The following is a 22,185-nucleotide window of genomic DNA, read 5'->3' on the forward strand; positions in this document are numbered from 1 at the left end:
GAATAATTGATATCACAAAATAAATTTTCAGTTTATGTTGTATTTGTTTGTATTGTTGTTCGTTGAATTCAACTACATAGTTATGTTTACGTACCTTTTGTTTGATATTTAAATTTAGAGAACTTTTTTCACAAACGAGCATCCCTTTGATCGAGAAGTCATTTTTATGTATGTCGACTTGAATGATTACAGTTTTTGTTAGTACATATGTTATAAGAACATTGGCCTAGTATCTGCTTCCTACTTCCAAATATATGCTTCCTACTTCAATGGTAAGTGAGATAAATCTATCTTTGTGAATTAACCTTCCGAAATTGGTTGAAATTTTGAATACTTTCTCTTTGGATTTGCGATCAATACACTAAAATATTATTATATTTTGCCTTCAAAATACTACTACATAAAAATGTTACAATTTTTCGCATCTATCGAGTTGTGAAAAGACAGAATAGTTTTTGGGATAACTTAGGGTCATAAACCCGTTATCATATTTTTTAGAAATTCTTCAAATCCACGAAACAATACTATTTTGTTCATATTTTATATTATTAGAGTTTTTTGCTTGGGATTCTTTTTCGACCATTTTCTTATTCAAAATTTTATCATTTTCGGATTTCTCAGACCATTTGACCATTCTTTGATGTATTTAGATCCTTTGTTTCGTCGATCAATTATATCGAAGTACTTAATAAAGTGAACTTTAAAATTTCAACTTTCCCATATTTCCTATAATAGAATTGCTACTTTGAACAAATATACAATTCCTAAAAACAGATAGCACCCTGCTGCTTCCAAACATTTTCTCGTTGACATGAAATGATTTTGCGGAAAATATTATTTTTTACTAATATGTGGACCACTGATTTGATGTGTTTCTAAAGGGAGATTGTTTTGATCGTGATTAAACTCGTAACATTCAACGAAACTAAAAACGAAAGCAAATCTAATTGAGATAAAATTGTACGAAAAATCCATAGAACAATGATAGAATTTTGAATGTAACATCTGTTACATAGGAACCCCGAGTAAAAATATATTTCGAAGAAAAATAAATTAAAGGTTTGTGCTGCAAATTTCAAAAAATCTAATTATCAGCGCGAAACTGGCTAAATGGTGTCTTCGAAGGTTTTCATTAACTTTACAAATCCGTTCCTCTGACAGTGTGTGCTCACTAATTAAACCTCCTAGAATAGGAGATATCTGTTTTGAGCTACAAATTAAAAAAATACCTAAAAAAATTATCGTCCAAATGTTTTTTAAAAAAATAAATGTTGAAATGATAGAACATTTCAAAGTTATGCTCAGATAAAAGAGGAGCATCTAAGCTTTCGATTAGTGGGAAGTTTAGCGCTACTGATTTTTTTTTGTTTAAATATTTTCTACCAGAGACACCGTGTTCCATTTGTTTCTCATGGGACATGCAACTATATGTACTTTGCTTGATTATAGGGACAATGAATAATTGTCTATTTTGATTTTTGCTGGTACCTACTATCATCTGATTTTTTAGGTATCACAACCTTAATCCACGAAAAAGTTGCACCCCAAGCCGTTCTCCAAACGAAGCAGAACTAAATTTTGTTGAGATACAGTTTAACGTGTATTTTTTATTCTGTGAAATTGATAATTTTTTCGCATAGTTTGGTAAGTATGGAGAGATTATAAATAACATAACCAGAAAATTTAGCGAAACAAATATAGAAAAATTCAGCTCGCACATCGCATGAATTCGAAATTATCCTATCTCAAACTAATAAACGACTCGGGGCAATGAAGGCCACGGTTTCGAGAGTACCTGATATTTACCGCCCGAAGACTGTAGTACACCAAACTACCCGAAACTTCAGTAAATCGAAAAATACTACAAAGCGGCTGCTAAAAACGTCCGATGTTGCTAAAAATAAAATAAAAATGTCGTGAAAGTAGAAGAAAGCTGAGAGAGAAGTTACAAATACTACTGAGTAAAAGTTTATGAGTGCCAATCAAAACTGCTTTTAAATATAACATATTATAAACTGTAACTTTAATTTGGATAACGAATAAATTTTTGGTTACAGTTTCTGTATAGTGCAATACACGAAGTTGTCTTTAAACAACTCTTTCATTCATAACATATTAATCGTATCCCCAAAAACCACTGTAAGCAACATTGACGAAGAAGATAGTAACAATAACGACGGATTTACACTGGTCACCCGTAAGCAGAGGCGGATCCAGAAAAAAATTTCGGAGGGGGTCCAAAATTTCGATTTTGAAATGTTCATTGTACAATACGTAATATATAATAACCTCATTTAATTAAAATCATTCTTTGTGGTCTAATTTGATTTGGAACGAATTTGAGTGTGAAATGAATTAAAAAAGAAACTATTTTAAAATTTCTCAACAAGTTGAAAAATTTCGGGAGGGGTCCAGACCCCCAAGACCCACCCCCTGGATCCGCCGCTGCCCGTAAGGGTAATAAACAGGAAAGAACATCTGATCGTGAGCACCAAGACACCTTTAACGATAGAAGAGAATTGAATGATCTCCATGACGCAGTAGGCGAGCCGCGAAAGAAGGTCTCCGCTCGCAATAAAAAGTTGCGCGCACGAGATCCAATATTTGTTTCTATTTTTATTTTTACATATTGTAAACACATGAAAGATCCACGGCTCCGTTAAGCTACCGCTATGAGCGAAACGAAACGAAATTAAAAAAAAAAACATATTGATCGTGAGCAGTACCACGTTTCTGATGTGATGAAACTGAACACAGCAAGGCTTCAGAAAAGCCACATTTTGTTTTTCCATAAACGTTCCAGTCCGCTAACAGGAGGCTTCGAAATCAATCAATATTATTTTGGCGAATTCCCCTCAGATAATTTAGAATCAGGATGGTTCATTTTCGAGCCTCGCATTTTTACTGCAGGATAAGGAACAAGAATTCTTTGATTGATCGAGTGTCTGCCGCCGTGACTCATAATTTATCTTTGCGTTTGGCATGTATCCGCTTTAACTAAAACTGAAATCAAGAATGTTCTTCCGGCCATGGGTATTTTACTCTAAGAATGTCGATCAAAATATTTTTCGAAACAAATAAAGATTGGACCGCTCATTTTTTTGAAGTTTTAATGGCGCCAGCAGCGTAGGCTGCTAGTATGATTTTATGCACCTATCCTCATCCCTAAAGTACTGCAACGCCTGGTCCGGACCCTGTGTGCACTTGTGTAAATACGGTACTGCATAGACGTACCAAACAAAAAATATTTGGTAACGGTTGGTATCTTATCTGACCAAAAAGTAAGCAAAATTTGGATTTCTTTTGCAGGCCAATAAAAAACATAGAAAGAAACAGCTTAAGGATTCAAAAAGTTTATTTTTTCGCCTTCATTTACAATTTTTTTCAAGGCAAAAAAATAAAATGGCAACCGTAGTGACATTCTGTCTAATGTTGTTTTCGCTTGAGGCAGAAACTAACTCAGTTTCGGATCTAACTGCTGTCAAACCGTTTGTTTGAAGCCAGTTTCGAACCTAGATTATGCGCCACTGAACTGAAAACTGGGTTGGGTTCTAACCTGAAATATATTTCAGGTTCGCTCACATCACCGCTGTTTTGTGAGAACTCAACTAAGTTTCATTAAAAACGTTTGTTTGAAGCAATTAACCTGGGTTAGTTCGAAAACGACATAAGATTAGGTGCGCGTGGAACTCCAAAACTGCGTACAGCTTACTGCCTTTGGATCGATCTAAAACACGAAAACTAATAATAAGGCTCCAAAAAAAATAAGTTTTTTGGAGGCATTACCTAAAAACGAGCAAAAAACTTCAAATTTGATGTAACGGTGGGATCTCAAGCTTTGAGATCGATATTTTAGCCCTTTTCCATTTTAAAGCTTCACTAGCACACTTTCGAGAGGTCAAAAGATGACGTTTTTAAATTGAACCGTTTTCAAATGAGATTGAAGTTTTGAAAAATCATGTTTTGAGATAAACGCGTTTAATGTTTCGATTAATTATACGTGGTAGAATGTCAATATTTTGTAATATCTACATGGAATTATGGGTTTTGCTGATTACGAATCTGAAGCCAGTTTTTCGAAATTCAAAATGGACGTAGCAATATGGTGGCCTTCATTGAAAAAATAAGTGATATTTCAATCAAAATAGAGATAAAAAAGGTTTTGAGATTTATAAACACGAATTTGAGTATCAAAATAAAAAAAAATTAAATGACAGCTCCAACATGGCGAACTAAAATGTGACCTTAACAATTTTGACCAAAATATTTCGTTTTCCACCGTTTTCTGTGGTTGTTTGGTAACCCACGATTAGTCTGCGATGCCAAGTCCATATACAGTCCTTCCTCCACCTCGACTTGTATAACTTTTTTTGATGTGCGAATCCAAAAACCCGTTTAACACAATATAGTAGACAATGCAAAATGCAAAGAAAAAAATCATTTTTTTTTAAATTTTCTTTGAGAAGCTCCCCTTAATTATGTGTTTAACTCTTCTATTACAACTACTGGTACTCCAGGACTATTTGAAGCACCCATATTGGTCATACTTTTACTCAGATTTAATTGGCCCTTACAAACCGACTTTAGGATTTAGGTAGCATTCCGTTGCAAAACATGTTTCACAACTGTAGATCTGAGCTGCTTTTAACTAAGTCTCCCCTCGTTTGCCAAAATGAAAAGAATTCGGGGGTCACAATTATGTATCAAACTTGATTGAATACGATTTACATTATACATCAGCCTCCGTCACGTCACCGATTCGTTTGCATGAGTTGAATACCTTCATTGTTCGTGTGAGCCTTTTCATGTTTATACTTCAAAAGTTTTCGTAGACGACGGCAAGGGATATGACAAAATGTTGGAAAAACGGGCCTAACACTTGTTTCTAATCGGCCCATCACGTTCATACTAACATGTAGCAATCCGTGCGTGGTGCATTGACTACTCGTATGTGGTTTTTACTCGAGGCGAAACTGAATCAGGTTCCAACTCCTGCCCCGGCTGGGGTAGGAACCTGACACTGTGTCGGGTCAAGCAAAAACGGCATTAGTAGAACAAGTGTGGAGAGAAACTGTCGTCACTTGACCGGTAGTGTTAAATAAGAATATGTTTCATAGAATACCAATGAAAAATCATTTTGAAGTTGTAAGGGTTGGAAATGTATCTTGTTACATATATAGGGTTACACTCTGTTGATGTATTTAATAAAAGAAGAATTTTATGTTTCATTAATGCTCCAATTGCACCCCATACTGTACGACCACCCCCGGACACATTTGTAATCAGTCAATCGGCCCAATATACGAATTCCGATTATTCAGTGATGCTGTGTGATTCTGATCTCAACAATTGCAGCCAGCAGGCAGGTAATGTAAAGTCCACTAACCTCACCACCATTTAACATCATAACTCGAATCATTCAGTTGACGACACCATCGAAAAAATGCTGATACTAAACGTTTGCGCTATGAATAAATATGGAAATTAAGGAGACCGGTTCGAACGCAAGCTATAGAGCGTCCATCTTGAACCATACGCAAAGTCAAGGCCTGCCAATCCACAAAAATATCACTAATCTGTTGAAATTGCGAACGAGCATACCGTGTCCTTTACGATAGTTGACACGAATATGAATTCTAAATGTCCAGAATAAGGTAGATTTGTTCATTGTTGAAAAATCCTATCATTCATTTGGCATTCTACTACATACTGATATAAAAACCGGTTGAAAAACAAGTAAATTCCGGTATTTGGAACAGTACGGTATATTTACTATGGCATCGCTATGATGCTGTTATCCGGCGACACCAGTGTAAGATTTTTGATCTCTACGCTAACAGGTGGCCTTTAGTCTACATCTGATGGACGTAAGTCTTGCCTTCATAGCATCAACTAATTTGGTTTTTGCTTGAGGCGAAACAAAGTTGGGTTCTAATCCAAACCACTGTCAAAATGTATGTCAAAGTTAAAATGACAGGAAATTATAATAAGTATCAACGCGAGGTACGGTTTTAAAATATGTTGCTGTGTGTTTCTGATCGGGTGTTTTATATGCACGCACATTTGCAAACGTCAAGGGTGCACATAATTTGAACACACGAAAAATCCATCTGCGTAAAACCATCGGTTTTTTCGCAAATATTCACCATAAGTTCTTTACTCGGTATCTACTATGCATAGTCGGAGCGAAACCGGATTTTTGAAAACCACCATTTAGTGACGCAAATCGGAGGCTTCGAAAGTGTAACCGCTTTGAAACTATGGTAAGATTCTGACGAAATGGGATCGTGAATGATCTTGAATTATTTTATTCATTTTGTTTGCATTGAACAGCATCCCATGGTCTCAGGGATGCAACTGCATAGAGTTTGGCAGATCTCTTTTATTGTTCGGAAATTTCTCTAATTATACCCCGTTTATTTAATACAAAATTTTCTTAAGATAGAGGTACGAATCAAATAGATTATCAGAGCCGTCTTAAGATGGCACCCCGGGGCACCTGGGCACTAGAGTGGGACATTGTTATATGAAAAATAAAATTTTGCTCCCAGTAACTTTTTTTCCATTTAGCTCCCAGAACAACTCTGCAAATTTTTAGCTCGATCGGTGAAACTATATTTTTGCGCCCACAGTTCAAATTTTACATGGGATTTCGCATGGGTAAATCGTTTTTTGCAAAATAATTATTCAAAGAGTCGTCCGTTACCTCCTAAAAATAGATAGATATCTGATTTTTATAGAAAATTTGTCAAGGAATCAAAGTCTAGAAGACCACAAAACGATCTGATGCTTGTGGAAAAAGTTATTAGGAAAAAACCGATGGATGCCCTTAAGATTGATGAAAATTTCATTTTTCGTAGCATCACTGCTGCTGACAGTCGAATTGTATACAAAATTTTCAACTTTCTCTTATTATGTACAAAAGAAGCCTCAATATATCCCTCAAAACTCTTGCGAAGTGACCGAACAGTATAGATAAATAATTTAGACACATTAAGTGAAGATTTAAACAAAATTGTATATAATTGGACAACCAACAGCAGTATTGCTAGAAAAATGAATATTTTATCAATCGTCAGAACATCAATTGGTTTCTGCTTAGTAACTTTTTTTTCAAGCGTCAGATCGTTTCGTGGTTTTCGGGACTTTCTTTCTTGGTTAAATTTCCTATAAAAGCCACCTAACGATTTATTTTTAGGATGCAATGGGCGACTCCTGGAGGAATTATTTGTTGAAAGTTAATTTTTCCATGCAAAATCCCATGTAAATTTTAAACAGTGGGCGTAAAAATATAGTTTCAGGGATCGAGCTAAGGATATGCACAGTTGTTCTAGGACCCAAATTGTCCCTAAAAAGTTGCTCAGAGCTGGAATCTATTTTTTGTCCCAAACCTACTGGGCACTATTGAACTGAGGGGGTAATATTCTGAAGATTTACTTCCAGGGCAGAGTGCTGTTGCACGAGACCACGGCTTACATATACTAGGCTAGCTCGTTAGAGTGTAAACATTTGACGAGAGCGCGTCATAGAAATCGTCGGCGAAAACAATTACATGAAATTCATATATGGTTTGCTGCTAACGAATGATCGGCACCTGGTAAATCACAAGGAAGCTATGCGGATGTCCAAAACCTTTGCTATGATCAGAAAATTACGGTGGGATATGTTTTCTATGGCATGCATCCAAATTCCCGATTTAACCTAATAATCACATAGATGCACTGATTATCCACTGTGTCTAGTGTAATTATGGCGTAATTTACGTCAAAAATCCATTGCACACTATTTTTTCCACCGTAAGAGCTCGAATATTGTAAATTAACAACTTTCGAGAAATCCGTTTGTTTATCTCAACGATTTCTCTGACGTCACCGAAAACTGTCAATTCGCGGAATAGCAAGCCTCCTTTCTGTGAGCCGTGGCACGAGACGAGCGAGGGGCAGAAGTCAATGCGAGTCCCAGAGGGCGCGAGGAGCTCCATTCTCAGTATAACTCTTTGGAACGGGATGTACGATGGGTTCTTAGCACTGCGGCTAAACAGGAAAATGAAAGTCGTGGGTTTCGCGGACGACGTGTCACTATCGGTGATAGGCGAGACACTTGAAGAAGTGGAGGTGTCGGAGACGGAGACAATAGACGCGATCGAGAGCTGGGTGAACGGGGTCAAGCTGTAAATATCTCACCACAAGACGGCAGTTTTGTTGGTCAGCAACTGCAAAGCGGTTCAGCGGAGGCAGATCGACGTCGGAGCGTGCACTGAAGCAATTGGGAGTGATAATCGACAACCGGTTATGCTTCAACAATCACGTCGACTACGCCTGCGGAAAATCAGCGAAGGTAATAAACGCAATAGCGATAATTATGCCAAACGTCGGCAGTCCGAGAAACAGCACGAGACGTCTGCTATCTACTGTTTTATCATCGATATTTTGATGTGGGCTTCCTGCCTGGGGCGCTGCACTGAAAACCAAGCGGAACCTTGAAAAGCTGAACAGGACATTCGGGCTAACGGTCGTACGAGCCGCGAGTGGGTCCAGAACAATATCGTCGAAGGCAGTATGCGTTATCGCTGGGATGATGGCAGCAGGAGTGGGACCACGCGGACGAAGGAAGGTTGAATCACCGACTCATCCCAAATGTGTCGGCTTGGATGCATAGGAAGCATGGAGACGTGAACTTCCATTTGACGCGGTTTTTGTCCGTGCACAGATGCTTCCGGAAGTACTTGCATCGGTTCGGATATGCTTCTTCACCCCTTTCCACGGAGTGTGCGAACGTGTAAGTTCGAAGAAGCCTGGTATCGTCGAAGAGATGTACCAACACGAGCATATCTGGGACGCTGTCAATAAAAAGGTTAATAATATACTCTCCGAGCTGCAGAAAAAGTGGCGAAGGGACCAGCAAAGTAGCGCCAATGGCTAGAAAGTCGCCGTGAAACCATAAATCCGGTTTCGAAAGTAATTCTACCGCCGGAGAACTCGCCGTTGGTGTAGACTAGGTCCACCGCCGGGGGCCAGCTGAGTAGTACGCGCCGTAGCACCGGGTTCGGGTCATCGGAGCGCTTGCGAACCGGACGTCAGGCTTCACCGTAATCCCGAACCGACCTCGATGCCCTACTGGGTAGCTCGTGAATAGGCTAAATCCACTGGGGATTAGACTGTGTAGACCACGTCGAATAACAAGCAGTGGGTCGTTGGGGCGCCAGTGAACCGGAAGCTACGCTTCACCTGGAATCGATGGATGGATCTCAGCACCTACTGGCTGGTCCTTTGAGTAGGCTAGATTCACCGCCGGGGACTGTATTGAGTATGCTAAGTGGCTCACGGAAACGAACATCGGTATCGGGAGAACTCTAAGAAACTTCTCAAGGATATGGAAGAAAAAAATGAAGACTGCAAATGTTATATTGAATTGACCCATGGTAGTATGTTTATTTTATTTATTTATTTATTTATTGAAGAAATTCAAATTTTAATTTGAATACTTTCAGATGTTTTTAAGCTAGTCTCAATATACTGAACCTCTAGCTTCTTTCGTTAGAAATTATATATACTTTTTACTAAGAATAAACTGTTTTTTGAGTAAATATTGCAAGTTATAAAAACATCGTGTTTGCCATTTTTTGGTGATCTATGTTACAAATCATGTTATTTCAGATGGCAGCAACGTATTTAATGTTAAGTGCCCTAATCGAAGATAATGCCATTTGAAAAAGTTATATATTTTATGTATACCTTTTCATATCTTTAAAACGCAAAAAGTTAATAAGTTAGTGTATAAAACCAATGAATACGCCCTACAATAATGTTCAGTTGACCAAAAGGTACTTTAGTGTAAAATAAAAACTTCAAAATTTATATAAATAAAATCGTTTGTAAGGAACACCTTTAAGCTTACATTTAGATTTCTTGTGAAATGGAAAGTATAAAAGATAAAGCATGTGTGTCTTTAGCAAATTTTCCTAAAATGTGATATTCTACAACTTCATCGAAGACAGTCAAGCTCTTTCTCGAACCATTAGAAAGTTAAATTTTATATCTTGCGAAAATTAGAACGACCCTAGCTTCTGTTTAAAAGAGAAAAAGCGCCTTGCAAAATACAACAACTTTCCTAATCATATTGTAAGGCTAAGTTGTTTAGTTTTAGCAAAAAGTAATAATTTCTGCCAAATTTGCATTTTGGACAACTGTGCATTCTATGTCTGCAATTGGTCAAAGAAAAGAGAGACGTTTTTACTAAAGCACGTTATACCATCCATCTAGCAACAAATACACGTTACTATATTCACAACAAACAAGATGGTCACCTCAGATTAAATACTTGAAACATTCATGGTTCTTCAGTTGCCTTGATTGACAATTTAAGATTTTTTACAAATATTCTAATGGAAATTATTAGAGTTCGCACAACATAGTCACAAGCTAGGTTACTTTGAACAATTCAGGAGGTATTTGTTTCATTGATAAGAATAAAGCACGTGCGACAGAGGATCAATTGCTCTGAACGAGAAGCGGTCGAAAAGTCACGCAAGAGTATAACATGTAGATATCCACTAAGTTCTTCCATTGAGACAGATGTTTAACCTACCGACAGTCGCGCGAATTCACGTTCAGAAACTATAGCGAAGACGTTTTTGAACTCCAGCGCCAGCTTGTTTAGGGAACCATTACAACGGCTTCCGGGCAGTTAATCATCAGAGTTGCAAAACAAGATATCACAAATATATCAAAATATGTATCCGGCATATTTTCACATTTGGTAGGACATATATGGTAGACTCAGGAACGTTGATGATTTTTTGCCAAAGCATTTTGAAAAAAAAAACTGGTTGACGGTGTTATGAATGTAACTGAAACGAATCGTACAAGAAAGTGCCCAAATTGCAAATAAGCTTGATGTGCGATCTTGAGCAAATCAAGCATTGTTCCAAATATAGAATCATCAATATTTAAGCCTTTTCGTTTCGAAACAAAGCATGTCTATAGAAAACGAGACTCCTCCTTTATTTTCATAAAAAAAAATGTGGAGCCGCCAACATCGCAGTAAAACATCTAAGAAACATAGATGGGTTTGAATTTGCTCAAATGAAAATGGAGTGAATTTGAATACCGACTTTACTTTGTGTGCAGTCAATAAGTGTTTTTTATCTAACCACATGGTCTTACACTTTATTACACCGTTATTATGGCTTAATTTATGCCTGCAGTAAATTATTTGTACTTATCGAGAGCGGTGTTACTCACAAGTCAAAAGTATATTTCGACATCGCCACTGCTTCACGCTTCAATCTACCACTAGCTTTTCGATTATGCTTCTCCACTGATCGATACCAACGCTGGTGACTAAGGCATCCTTACCCAAAACGTGTTAGTACTTTTATGAACCTTCAAAGCTGATTCAAAGTAGGTAAACGAGTAAACAGGTGTGCCATAGACACAGACTTGCCACAACTCGTAACTGCGGGCTACTTCTACAATATCTTCCATGTGTGAAACAAAACAAGTTTTCAAGAGCTTTTAGAAATAATTCTATACGATTGCTTCTCAAGCAACTTCAATCAGTTCTTATAGGTTTCGGTTAGTACACAAACTCATTGCTTCTGGTGGAAATATAGTGGAAAGCCTTGGTGCTATAGTCGGATGGAGGAATTCTGTTCATTATGTTTCGACAGACTTCTCTGCTGTGGCGTGGCTAATGCAACGATCCTTCTTACATTGAGCATCCTTTCTGGTCGAAGCACGAAAAACAGACGAATGGCTTTCGATACCAACGCTGTACCTCGGTACCACTAGCCCAGAGCGATCGATCGTTAGCTCAGCCAAAACGCTGAGTCATGTTGGCAAGAAATGATATGCTCTAATCCAACGAGGCCGACTGTCTATTTGTTCTCTGGATTGAATAACCATAGTAACGATGCCAGGAATAGTTTAAAGAATTGACGATCAAGCACCTGCAAGAATGTACAGCCCACATTGATGTTCCGTTCTTTTTGACAATATGCAAACACGTAATTTTATCTGCCCACATAATTGTCAACGAAAAATGCGTATCATACAACAACCAATGCAACAATTAGATATATACAATAATCAGCATTGCAATCTCGCAGCATAAAGCACCCTAGCGGGTTTACGCGGAAGATCAAGTTCACTTCATTCGCGATACAAGATCGCGGTTGAGCAACTTTTCGAGTTCGGCGAAGAAAATAAAAGAGAAAGAGAAAAACGACATTCCGTCTGGCGGCGCACACGAGTAATGCCGGATGAACGCTAAAAGGCGTTTCCCGCCGGCGACGATGATGTCGTTTTCCTAGTAAGAAACGATTGCTTGAAGAAGCAGGTAAACAACCGTACAAATTGAATTATACACATTCGAAAAAGGTGTGAAAAAGGCGAGTGAATAAGAAAATTGCATAACAAATGTCTACCGTCATTTCATTTTCTTGTGCCTGGCCCAGGCAGCTTCTCTTGTTGCTGATCTTGTTTGAATATTTGAAAAGTACATGCAGCTTCAATGTATAATTTTGCATCACCCATAAAGTGCTTTTTCTCTGATTGCGAATACCCAACAATCGGTTGTCGTTAATCGACAAATTACTCAAAATGCGCAAAAAAATTACATAAATACTGTGGCACCGTTTCCAACTTGTAATAATCATGCTCGTGTATAACGTAAAACTCGACGTCAATGCACTTCAGGCCAGGGGCACAAAAGAAACACTTACTTCCTTCAATTGAAAATGTATGGTTGAATGCTTCTCCTCGGAATGGGGTTGTTTCACGAGGCTTCCAACTTGAAGAATCGACAAGAGCTGCGCATAGGTGCGGTACTAGAATACTCAAATTCGCTTATTTCAACAATGCGTGTATTTTCAAACGATTATCTGGAACTTTTCACTTTTATGTAATCAACACAGTGAGCTTCAACGATTTAAATTTTACCAACAAATCTCACTTCCGTTCAAAGCACTTTCATATCATTCTCACTTTAAATATCATCAATAGCTCACAATCGATCACCACAGAAGAGCAAGGTAAATATTCACTTGGAAGCAAGGATAGAACAAAAGCTAAGTAGGCGCACGCTCACTGTTGAATATGACACTTGAGATTGCACCTAAGCTGAGGACCGAAAAAAGTTTACTACGATAGGTATAGATGAAGCCTGCACGGTGCTGCAGCACGTTGACTATCCGTTCACCGCCAAATACCGATTATAATTGAAACCTCGGCTCAGATATTCAACGCAAATCAGTCGTCGAAAGCTGTGAGCTTGCGAGACGCCACACAATCGAAGAATCCGCGAGACTGTCACAACAAGGCAGCGAGTGTTCAGAGTGAGCAGAAAGCCCTTGCCACTCGCCAGTCGTGGAACAGCTTCATGAGTACAATACCAACACAAACTCGGCATTCGTTCGGTCGCGAATTCAAAACCACTGCGTTCTACGGTCACCACCGAAAATTGTTTGCGCGCGCTCGATCCCCGCCTAAATAAATTTCGTACGTTGCCCGTGCGAGCATGCGTGAGCATACCACCAGTGGGCTGCGATCGTGTTTCTATGGCAGCATGGCAATTTTGATGACGCGGGGGAATGTTACTGCAGGACTGCTAGGCCTATACTGAGTAGTAGCTTCATTTCTTCTAGCTCAAGCTGAGTAGTTCGAGCAACAAAATGACTTCAGTGGACTATACACGTGCAGGGAGCCACACGCTTATAGGTTGAAACTCGTGCCTCACTATACCCGATTCGGGCCGGTCTGTTGGCTAGTGGCTGAACACGAAGCAAAACAAACAACCGCACTGAAAGAGGCATAAATTTGTATGTGTCTTGCCGCATGGAAATTGTTTGACTTGTAGAAATTCCCAACTACTACGGCTCTCTCGAATAAACCAGACTCGATTTTACATATCTACCCACCGTGCAGATTGAGATGTGAAACCATCCGAAACACTTGACCCCTATTTACATGCGACGACAGATTATGTGATTATGTGAGTTTGATTTTAAGTTGCTGTAACTATGTACTTGTTATTATCGCAATTTACATGTTTTTCGCGTCTGATATGTTAGTCCTTATGTGATCATATTGTGTTCAAACAATCATGTTTCAAAACAAACAGACAATTTTTCTTGGATTGTTTAATTTGCAGATGTAATTCTACCTGGCATCATATGAAGAACAGCTAAGCGAACCATTTAACGTCCAATAAACTATAAAACCTTGTACGCTTAACAAATAAAGAGATGAATTGGTTGCAGATTACAACCCACAGTGGTCGGAAACGCTAAAAACATGAACTTAATTCAATAGAGACCAAACCATCGAATATATTTACAGGGTGTCTTTGGAATAATTTTTCCTAAAAATATTCCCCACAATCTGATAAAAATTAAAATTGGAGCTTACTATGATAGAACCAAAAAAATAACTTTTTATACTGACAAGGTAGAAAGTTGATGTCTTGGACAAAGTTTAGGAAATGCTCGTAATAAAAAAATTTGTTGAAGAGCTTGAACTTGTGGAACTAAAGGTTATTGATTTATAAGACGTTTTGTATGACAACCCCCTTAAATTTAGCTTTTTTAAATATAACTTTTTCCATTGTGACTTTTCGTGCAAATAATGTTCCAGTTCCATGTTCAATAGCTTTGAAACGAACGAGTATTTCTACATATAGTCTTCAACAATATTATATGGTCGGTGTTAAGTCAGAGCGGACTAAGTGACAATTTATTGATTTCGAGAAAAACGAGTTTAAAGTTTGAATCGCAGCATCCTTTACATTATAATCGGAAATTAGTTTTCGCCATAACTCCTGCTTACTGTCACATATTTCAAATCTGGCAAAAGTCTAATGTAGATGAAGAAGTTCTTCATCCAGTGCTATCATTATCTCATTTTTTGATGTTTTGCGACTTAGTCCGGTCTGACTTAACACCGACTATATGGTTTTAATGCCTCGCAATTTGTCTGGAACATCATTTGCACGAAAAGTCACAATGGAATATCTATTAAAAAAACTAAATTTAAGAGGGTTGCCATAGAAAACGCCTTATAAATGTACAACCTTTTGTCATACAAGTTTAAGCTCTTCAACAAAATTCTTTATAACGAGAATTTCCAAAACTTTCTCGAAGACACCAACCTTTTATCTCATCAGTAAAAAATGTTTTATCACGATCATCGTAAGCCATGCCTAATTTTAATAATTATCAAATTGTGTGGGAATAGGAACAATTTTTCCAAAGACACCCTGTAAATATATTCGATGGTTTGGTCTCTAGTGAACGTGCTAATTACACTAATAGCGTTAACTGCACGAAAATTCGCGAAAGTTTGATAAACAGCCAATTACGTTTACAAAGCATCGACAAGAATAGTACTTTCTACATCCTAAAATATGCATCGCTAACTATTATCGAATGTGAATCATCGCTTCAGGCTCATACTCCACATACTGTAGTTCTGACGAGCACAGACGGAATAACCCGTTGATTACTGAACAAAGTATAAAATATTATTTGTTTATCAATTGAAAAACTTAACCTGTACGTAATGATCGATTGCACATTTTTATTAATATTTTAAGGTTAATATCTGCGGTGTCGTTCTTTTTTTTCAATTAAAACAATCCAATCGAAATGTTAGACCTTTTTGCCTTTCTCATATAGAAAGGTTATGCATCTGAATATCTCTGAACATCGCCAACCTAATCCCGACCTAATTCGACTTAGTTCGTCGAGCGGAAATTGTCGGTGTGTTTTTTATCGAAGGGGAGTCTTCGATAAAAAAACACCTACTGAGTTGGCCGTGGTACTGTCGAATTTTTACTGCAGCTCTTTCTCCAGCAAGCCTACCGACTAAACCTCCTTTATCCCCGTATACTCTTCCTTCCGGGACCACCATTGGGTATTACTTCGGGAGGGGGTTGTGCTCTTGCACCTCTTCTTTCTCTTGGTTCCTCGACTGCGCCTTTTAGCTGTGGGGGTATATTTTTAATTTATTCTTTTTATTTATTTTTTTATTTTATTATTTATTTTTTCATTTTTTTTTTCTTGCAACGTTACCAGTCCACCGACGACAACCGTTGCCAACGTCAGAACCCATCGACACGTGGACCGATCCAGAGATACTGAAAACCTAACTAGCATCTCTTCACAGCCATCCTCTCAGGTTTTTTAAGTGACGTGAAACTGTTTTTTGGTGTCTCTAATTTAGTGCGGCTATGACTTCATTGAGGGACTCGTTGTACTTTCGTGTCGCACCTTTTTCATCTGTTCTATCTAGGAACCTCACTTGATTTATGAAACGCTCGACTCCCCTCTTTCACCTATTACTTCACCATTTAGCTCTTGTCCCCGTGAGCCGTTTAGTTGTTGAGTTGAGTAGTTCCGTGAGTCATTCAGCTCCCGGCCTTACCACGATCTCTTCGGATAGTCCCCGACGGTGAACTCACCCTACTCCGACTGATAGTTCCCCGACGGAGGAATATCTTCCGACACCGATACCAGCTTCCTTGAAACATTTAGCACCCAGCTTTAACGAGATCGACTCGGATATTATCCGGCGGTGAACTACCGTACTCCGACTGAGAGACCGACAGCGACATTTCTCTCGGTAACGATGTCTGTTTTGTAAGCCAATTAGCTCCCATTTTTATCACGATATGGTCGGATAGTTCACGGCGATGAATCTACCCTACTGTGATTTCTCCGGCGATAGATTTCTCCTGATACCGATGTTCGTTTCCGTGAGCTATTTAGTTCCTCGCTTCGTCCCGATTTACTTAATCTAGTCCCCGGCGATGAATCACGTGATGTAGCATGTAGTTTACGTGATCTGTGTTCCAGTAATTTAAACATATTTCTATTACAATGAGTACTGATGACAAAACATTTTGCAACACTAACGATCAACAAATCAATCAGATTTTTTTTTCTTATGACAGCAAACATTTTCATATCATCGACGAAAAACAGTTTCCCTCCACGCATTAAAACGAAGATCGTATCATAAGCGATTCGAAAATTTTTGACTCGACTCTCAGTGAAATGATTCGCTTGTAGTTCCCAATGTTGCTTTTGTTGTCTTTTTCGTTTACCAGAAATATGACAGAACACTTTCAATCATCAGGAAACTTTTGCTGCTGAAGTGACACATTGAAAAGGTATGCTAGTGGAAGCGCTAAAATATCGAACACTTCTTCGGAACAGCTGAAGGCATAGCACTCCAGGAATAAAAGACGATTTAGTTTTCTGTATTGTAAGAAAGAACCGATTTTTCTGAAATGGTGAATACATCCATATCCACCGCACCAACGGGAACATCCCGTGTCGCATAAAAACACTCATTTCGTGGTCGCATTGCCTGCTTGTGGTGAATGCTAGACCAATACCTGTCCTTCAATTCAATTCCGTGATACTTATGGATGCATCGCTGAGTCGGTGGCCTTCCTTTAAGTAGGTATCACATCAACATTTTCTATTCTATCCTGATTACCGGTGAAAATGGTCGTGGCCGGCAAAGCCGATTTTCATGCTATTGGTTCATGCTAACTTGAAAGATATATTGCTCATTTCCTAACATGGATCTTACAAGCAAGATGAGGTAGACTACCTGTACTGCACATGATCGCATAGTTGTCCCGTTTTCTATGGCATTCCCTATCTTTATGGAACAGATTTGCGATCATAGGCAGTATATACAACATGATAATCGTTAGTATGCAATCTACGAATAGCACCGTACTTCGCAACGCAACGAAACCTTGATGGCATCTTTCAGTAAACAAACGTTCCTTGAAACGTTTCAGCACTTCACAGATAATAGTTTTCAATATTTTCAACTCGTCTTCGTCGGGTTATCCTTGCTTTTGTACATTCATATACAATATTATATTTTTAATATAATGCACAAGATTTCAAGAGAAAGACTTAAATACAGTAAACAAATCCCTTTCTGGGAGTGAAACACAAATTCTATAACAGTAAGCTTCCATGAGCATTGTTCAAGGATTAAACAATATATAATCCTTCGAGTCATTAATGATTAATCAAATATCAGAGTATTGCACACTTAGGGTGGATGTACCAATAGTCGCATACTTAAGGAAAACTTTTGATAAAAAATCGATGAATATGGGCAATGTTAATACATCAAACGAAAGCTTTCAGTCCCTACTTCATAGTAAAAATATAAAGATGGTTTATTAACCAATTTATGTATTCAAAACTGCTTGTACCACTATAGGAACACGTGTACCAATAGTGGTGCAATCGCTAATTTCGGTTCCTATTGTTGCAAATCCCATTGCTTTATTATGGGACTTGCAACTATAGGTACACTACATCAGCTATAGGTGCGATGAATCGTTAAAAAAATATTTGTTGATTGTTGATACCTTACTTAGACGTATAACCCACTACTGCAACTATTGGTACACCTCAACTATAGGAGCACCCACCCTACTAAAACTATTGCAACTTTCTCATCGAATACACAAACTAACCAACGCATGATTTTTGCCCATCATCAGAGGAAATTATGTATATTTGGTCCAATTACCAAATGGCAAATTAACTTTAAAAGCAAAGAATGCGTGAAAACTGTATCGATTTTGTAGCTCTACTGCCTGAAATAAGTTATTTCCCAATGCAATTAAGAGCTGTGCCGTTGAAGCCGGCAATAGCATGGTTGTGCTGGTTGACGAAGAAATAATTATAATTACTGCTTGAGCAAATTCTGCAGTCGTTTTTTGTTTCGTCTCTATCGAGCGAACTTGACGACTATGGAATTGTATCTACCAGTTTAAGAGTGCACGTGTACCAATCCGTTGAAACGGGGTGAAGACCACTGAGCACGATCATTACCGTGAATATCTGCTGACGGAGGGAGTGTCATTTCACGAATTGGAAACATTGCAAAAAGAGTTGTGTCGCATAATTCTTTAAAAAGTTACTTCGCTAATTTCTTGTTTGAGATCACCATCTCATAGTTTGCAAATTCAAACGTTGTGTGTGATGTACTTTGGACGGGAATTTTGGAGGTTGAATTATTAGGCCTTGGATTGGAAAATCATGTTCTTGAATTCCAGAGATACATGCGATTCTGAAATTCGAAATATCTACCAATCCATAGCTCTGCGAAGTGCAAATATTATTTGAGAAACCTTATTGTATTATACCTAGTAGTAAAGCTATGTTTCATCACATTTTCCTGTGGGTTGTGCTGCACATTCACTGTATCTCTCAAGATTAAACCCTTCGGTAATAGTTTAGGAGATGCATATCAAATGAAACTGTTAATCATAGGGTAATTAGCGTAATTTCACTGTGTTTCAATTATCATCCTACCCATTCGAAGCCGTTGGTTAGAGCAGCATCTGCCAACTTTGTTCATTGCATTGGATCAAATAGTAGGGCAACAATAGGGGCACTCGATTCAAAGTTTTCGTTGCGCTCAAACACGAGAATTTCACTGTTTTCAGGGAATTTATGTTAGTATCTTGATTCTTAACAACGAAATAATGCTTTTGATGCCAATGTGTACGTGTGTAATTAATAAGCTAATGAGGCACCTTCCCTAATAGGGTCAAAATAGACACTTTACCCTATAAGCAAATATAAAACACAGCTTCTTGTAGGCTCGTTAACTTGCATTTTTTGCCCACCTCTTATTAGCGACGCTCCACGAACAGACATAAATCGCACGACCAGGGCTTGCTACGCTGAAACCTCTTATCGCCTCATCTGTCAGTAAGCAGCGGGGTGTCGTCAGTACGAGGGTTGTTGTTGTCGGGATATTGCGCTGGTAGGACAGAATCGAATCGCATACGATAGAGGAGGTTACTGTGCCACTGCGGCGTAGGGCAATTGTCAGTTCCAGTGTCTCTTAGATCTACTCTTGGAAGAGTTATCTTGAATAGGCAGTTGGAGTACTGCTGGAGTGCCGTTAGCAAATATTATTTGCAGGCAAAACTAAAGGAAAGATGAAGACTTTTGAACTGTATGGGAAGGAAAATAACAATTCAACTAAACTGCTACGACGTCAAATAGTACATGCGTGGGCCTATACTCTTTGGACTTGTATGAATGAACTTATGGCTATTGTAAGATACAGTTGATTTATGAGCAAATAGATGCAAAGGTCAGGTCCACTTCTGGATTGGATGATGCCCTATTGAAGAATAAACCCCTTCACGTTAGATGCATTCTACATAAAAACGTTTTAACGTTTTCGGTCGGAATAGTTGATGAGATTTTGAACGTGGCTAAGTACCGTTGTACTGATTGAAATAACCAAATTTTTGCGCTATTTGCAAATAACTAGAAATAATTAGAAAAATGAGTTTATGAAAGAAGTGACCTGTTGTCCACTGCTCGATCGGCCAGTGACCACTTTATTGAATTGACAAAAGGTATAAAAGCAATGGTATGTTTGAAATTGTCCGTTTATGTAGCCGTGGCATGCAAACGTCGGCACCAAGAACCCGTCATATTAGGCTATTGCCAGTATGCTAGCTCGAAATAAATTCTTCTGTCTAGCGAGCCATTAATATATCGGCCATTTTAAGGACCAACACACATAAGGAATTATTATTAACACACCTGTGATTATTTTCGTACAATGTACGCTTACTTATGAAATGGCTAGGTGAAATTGTAATTAAATTATTTGCTACATTGTGGCTCTTAATATGGCCGATCTATTGGTTGTTCGATAGACAGCAAATGTTATTTCGAGCTGGTATACTTTGTAGCGAAACACGGTAAATTTTGAAATGGTATATTCGTCGATTTCTTTCTAAACCCACAGCGGTATTAAATTCGTAGCGATTTACCTTATCTTTATATTGCCTTTTTTACGTTCATCATGGGATGATTTCTTTGTAGATCAACACATCTAACACAAACTTATTATAAAAGTGCCTTCAAGTTATATTTTTTTCTTTTGACATTCAATTTCAAGAACAGCAACCAACTGCACTGAACTCTTATTGAAAAGTCATCTATTTCTTTCATTACTGTTTTAGACAAGAAGTTTTCTGCGTCGTGAGTCATATATTTGAAGCTGTCAAATTTAGGTAATCGAGTTCCCATTTTAAAGAGCAAAATTTTAGTTCCTACTAATTTTCGTAATCTGAAAACACCTTCCCTACAAATCTATTATCTGTTTTCTTTATTAGTTAGCACTGCTGAAGCGTTGCTCTAGAATTTTATTTATAAATTTTCAAACTGTGTCGCTGCTTGTAATATTTGAGTTTCTGCAGCATATTCAAAAGAAATTCAAATTTTAATATAACAAACAAATTGAACTGTAAACTTTGACTATAAAATATATATCATGCAGATGTACACGATGACCTAATTGATGCTTAAGATAAAAAGTTTTAAAAATCAATTGCCGCAATGTTCTTTTATACATATCTAATTTTCCTAAAATTAGAACAAACAATTCATCGAGCCAGTCGGTGTCTGGATCATATACATCATAATGATTCATTTTCATCTAATATGAAGCGATTTTCACTAAAAAAGACATTCTATAGCACATTAAAAATGATGTGGCTTCATTACCCATAGCTTCTCCATATATAGTATAAGCTCTAATCACGTGCAAAACTGTTGAACTGTCCGATCGAACAGACAGTATGCCGTGTTGAAAAAAAAATAATCAACCACTCACATGATATAGCCCAGGCTATACCATCCCGGTATAATGCATAACGATAATCAAACTAATATAAAAAAGTGAGGGCCGACCCGACAGCAACTGGCTGCCTGCCAGACCATTCGATTGGAAACCAATTGATTATGTGGTGAGATGATTAGTTAATTTCGTCAATGTGGTAAATCATCGTAACAGAGCCTATACCATACCCAATTATTATATTTAACGACTGGTTGACAGTATGCAATTGCCCAAGTAGGCTATTTTTAAATGTTTGGAACTCGAAAAAAGTGAAATGGCTTCTTCGTTTTACCTTGTGCTACACTGCTGTAGGGAAAAAAGAGATAGACTGACTAAATGGTTAAATGAGTGTATTACCGACTACACCAGTGTAGTACACGGATAAAAGCGACAATGTCAAAAGATTAGTAGGTAGTAAAACTACTAAAATGTTTTCAGTTTCCTGAATAAGTTACTGTGTAATATTCGCGTTTTCGCAATATCGTAAACCACA

The 22,185-nt window shown here is 37.9% G+C and overlaps 2 protein-coding genes across 17 annotated transcripts in view; one reads left to right on the forward strand and one right to left on the reverse strand.

Moving 5' to 3' along the window:
• LOC131690311 (probable cytochrome P450 49a1) overlaps positions 1-13,642 on the reverse strand; it is a 49,613-nt gene extending 35,971 nt beyond the window's left edge. The window contains exon 1 of one of the 2 annotated variants that reach the window (XM_058975981.1): positions 11,244-11,375. In XM_058975981.1, the coding sequence (XP_058831964.1) occupies positions 11,244-11,266 (23 nt within the window). In that variant the 5' untranslated portion in view covers positions 11,267-11,375. Of the gene's footprint in view, positions 1-11,243; positions 11,376-12,724 lie in introns of those variants that run through there. The other variant, XM_058975982.1, reaches the window with a different exon arrangement.
• Positions 1-22,185, forward strand: part of LOC131690313 (G protein alpha o subunit) — a 194,925-nt gene that overhangs the window by 147,598 nt on the left and 25,142 nt on the right. The window lies entirely within an intron of this gene.

The sequence above is a fragment of the Topomyia yanbarensis genome, chromosome 3 (genome assembly GCF_030247195.1).
Source record: "Topomyia yanbarensis strain Yona2022 chromosome 3, ASM3024719v1, whole genome shotgun sequence".
NCBI lineage: Eukaryota > Metazoa > Arthropoda > Insecta > Diptera > Culicidae > Topomyia > Topomyia yanbarensis.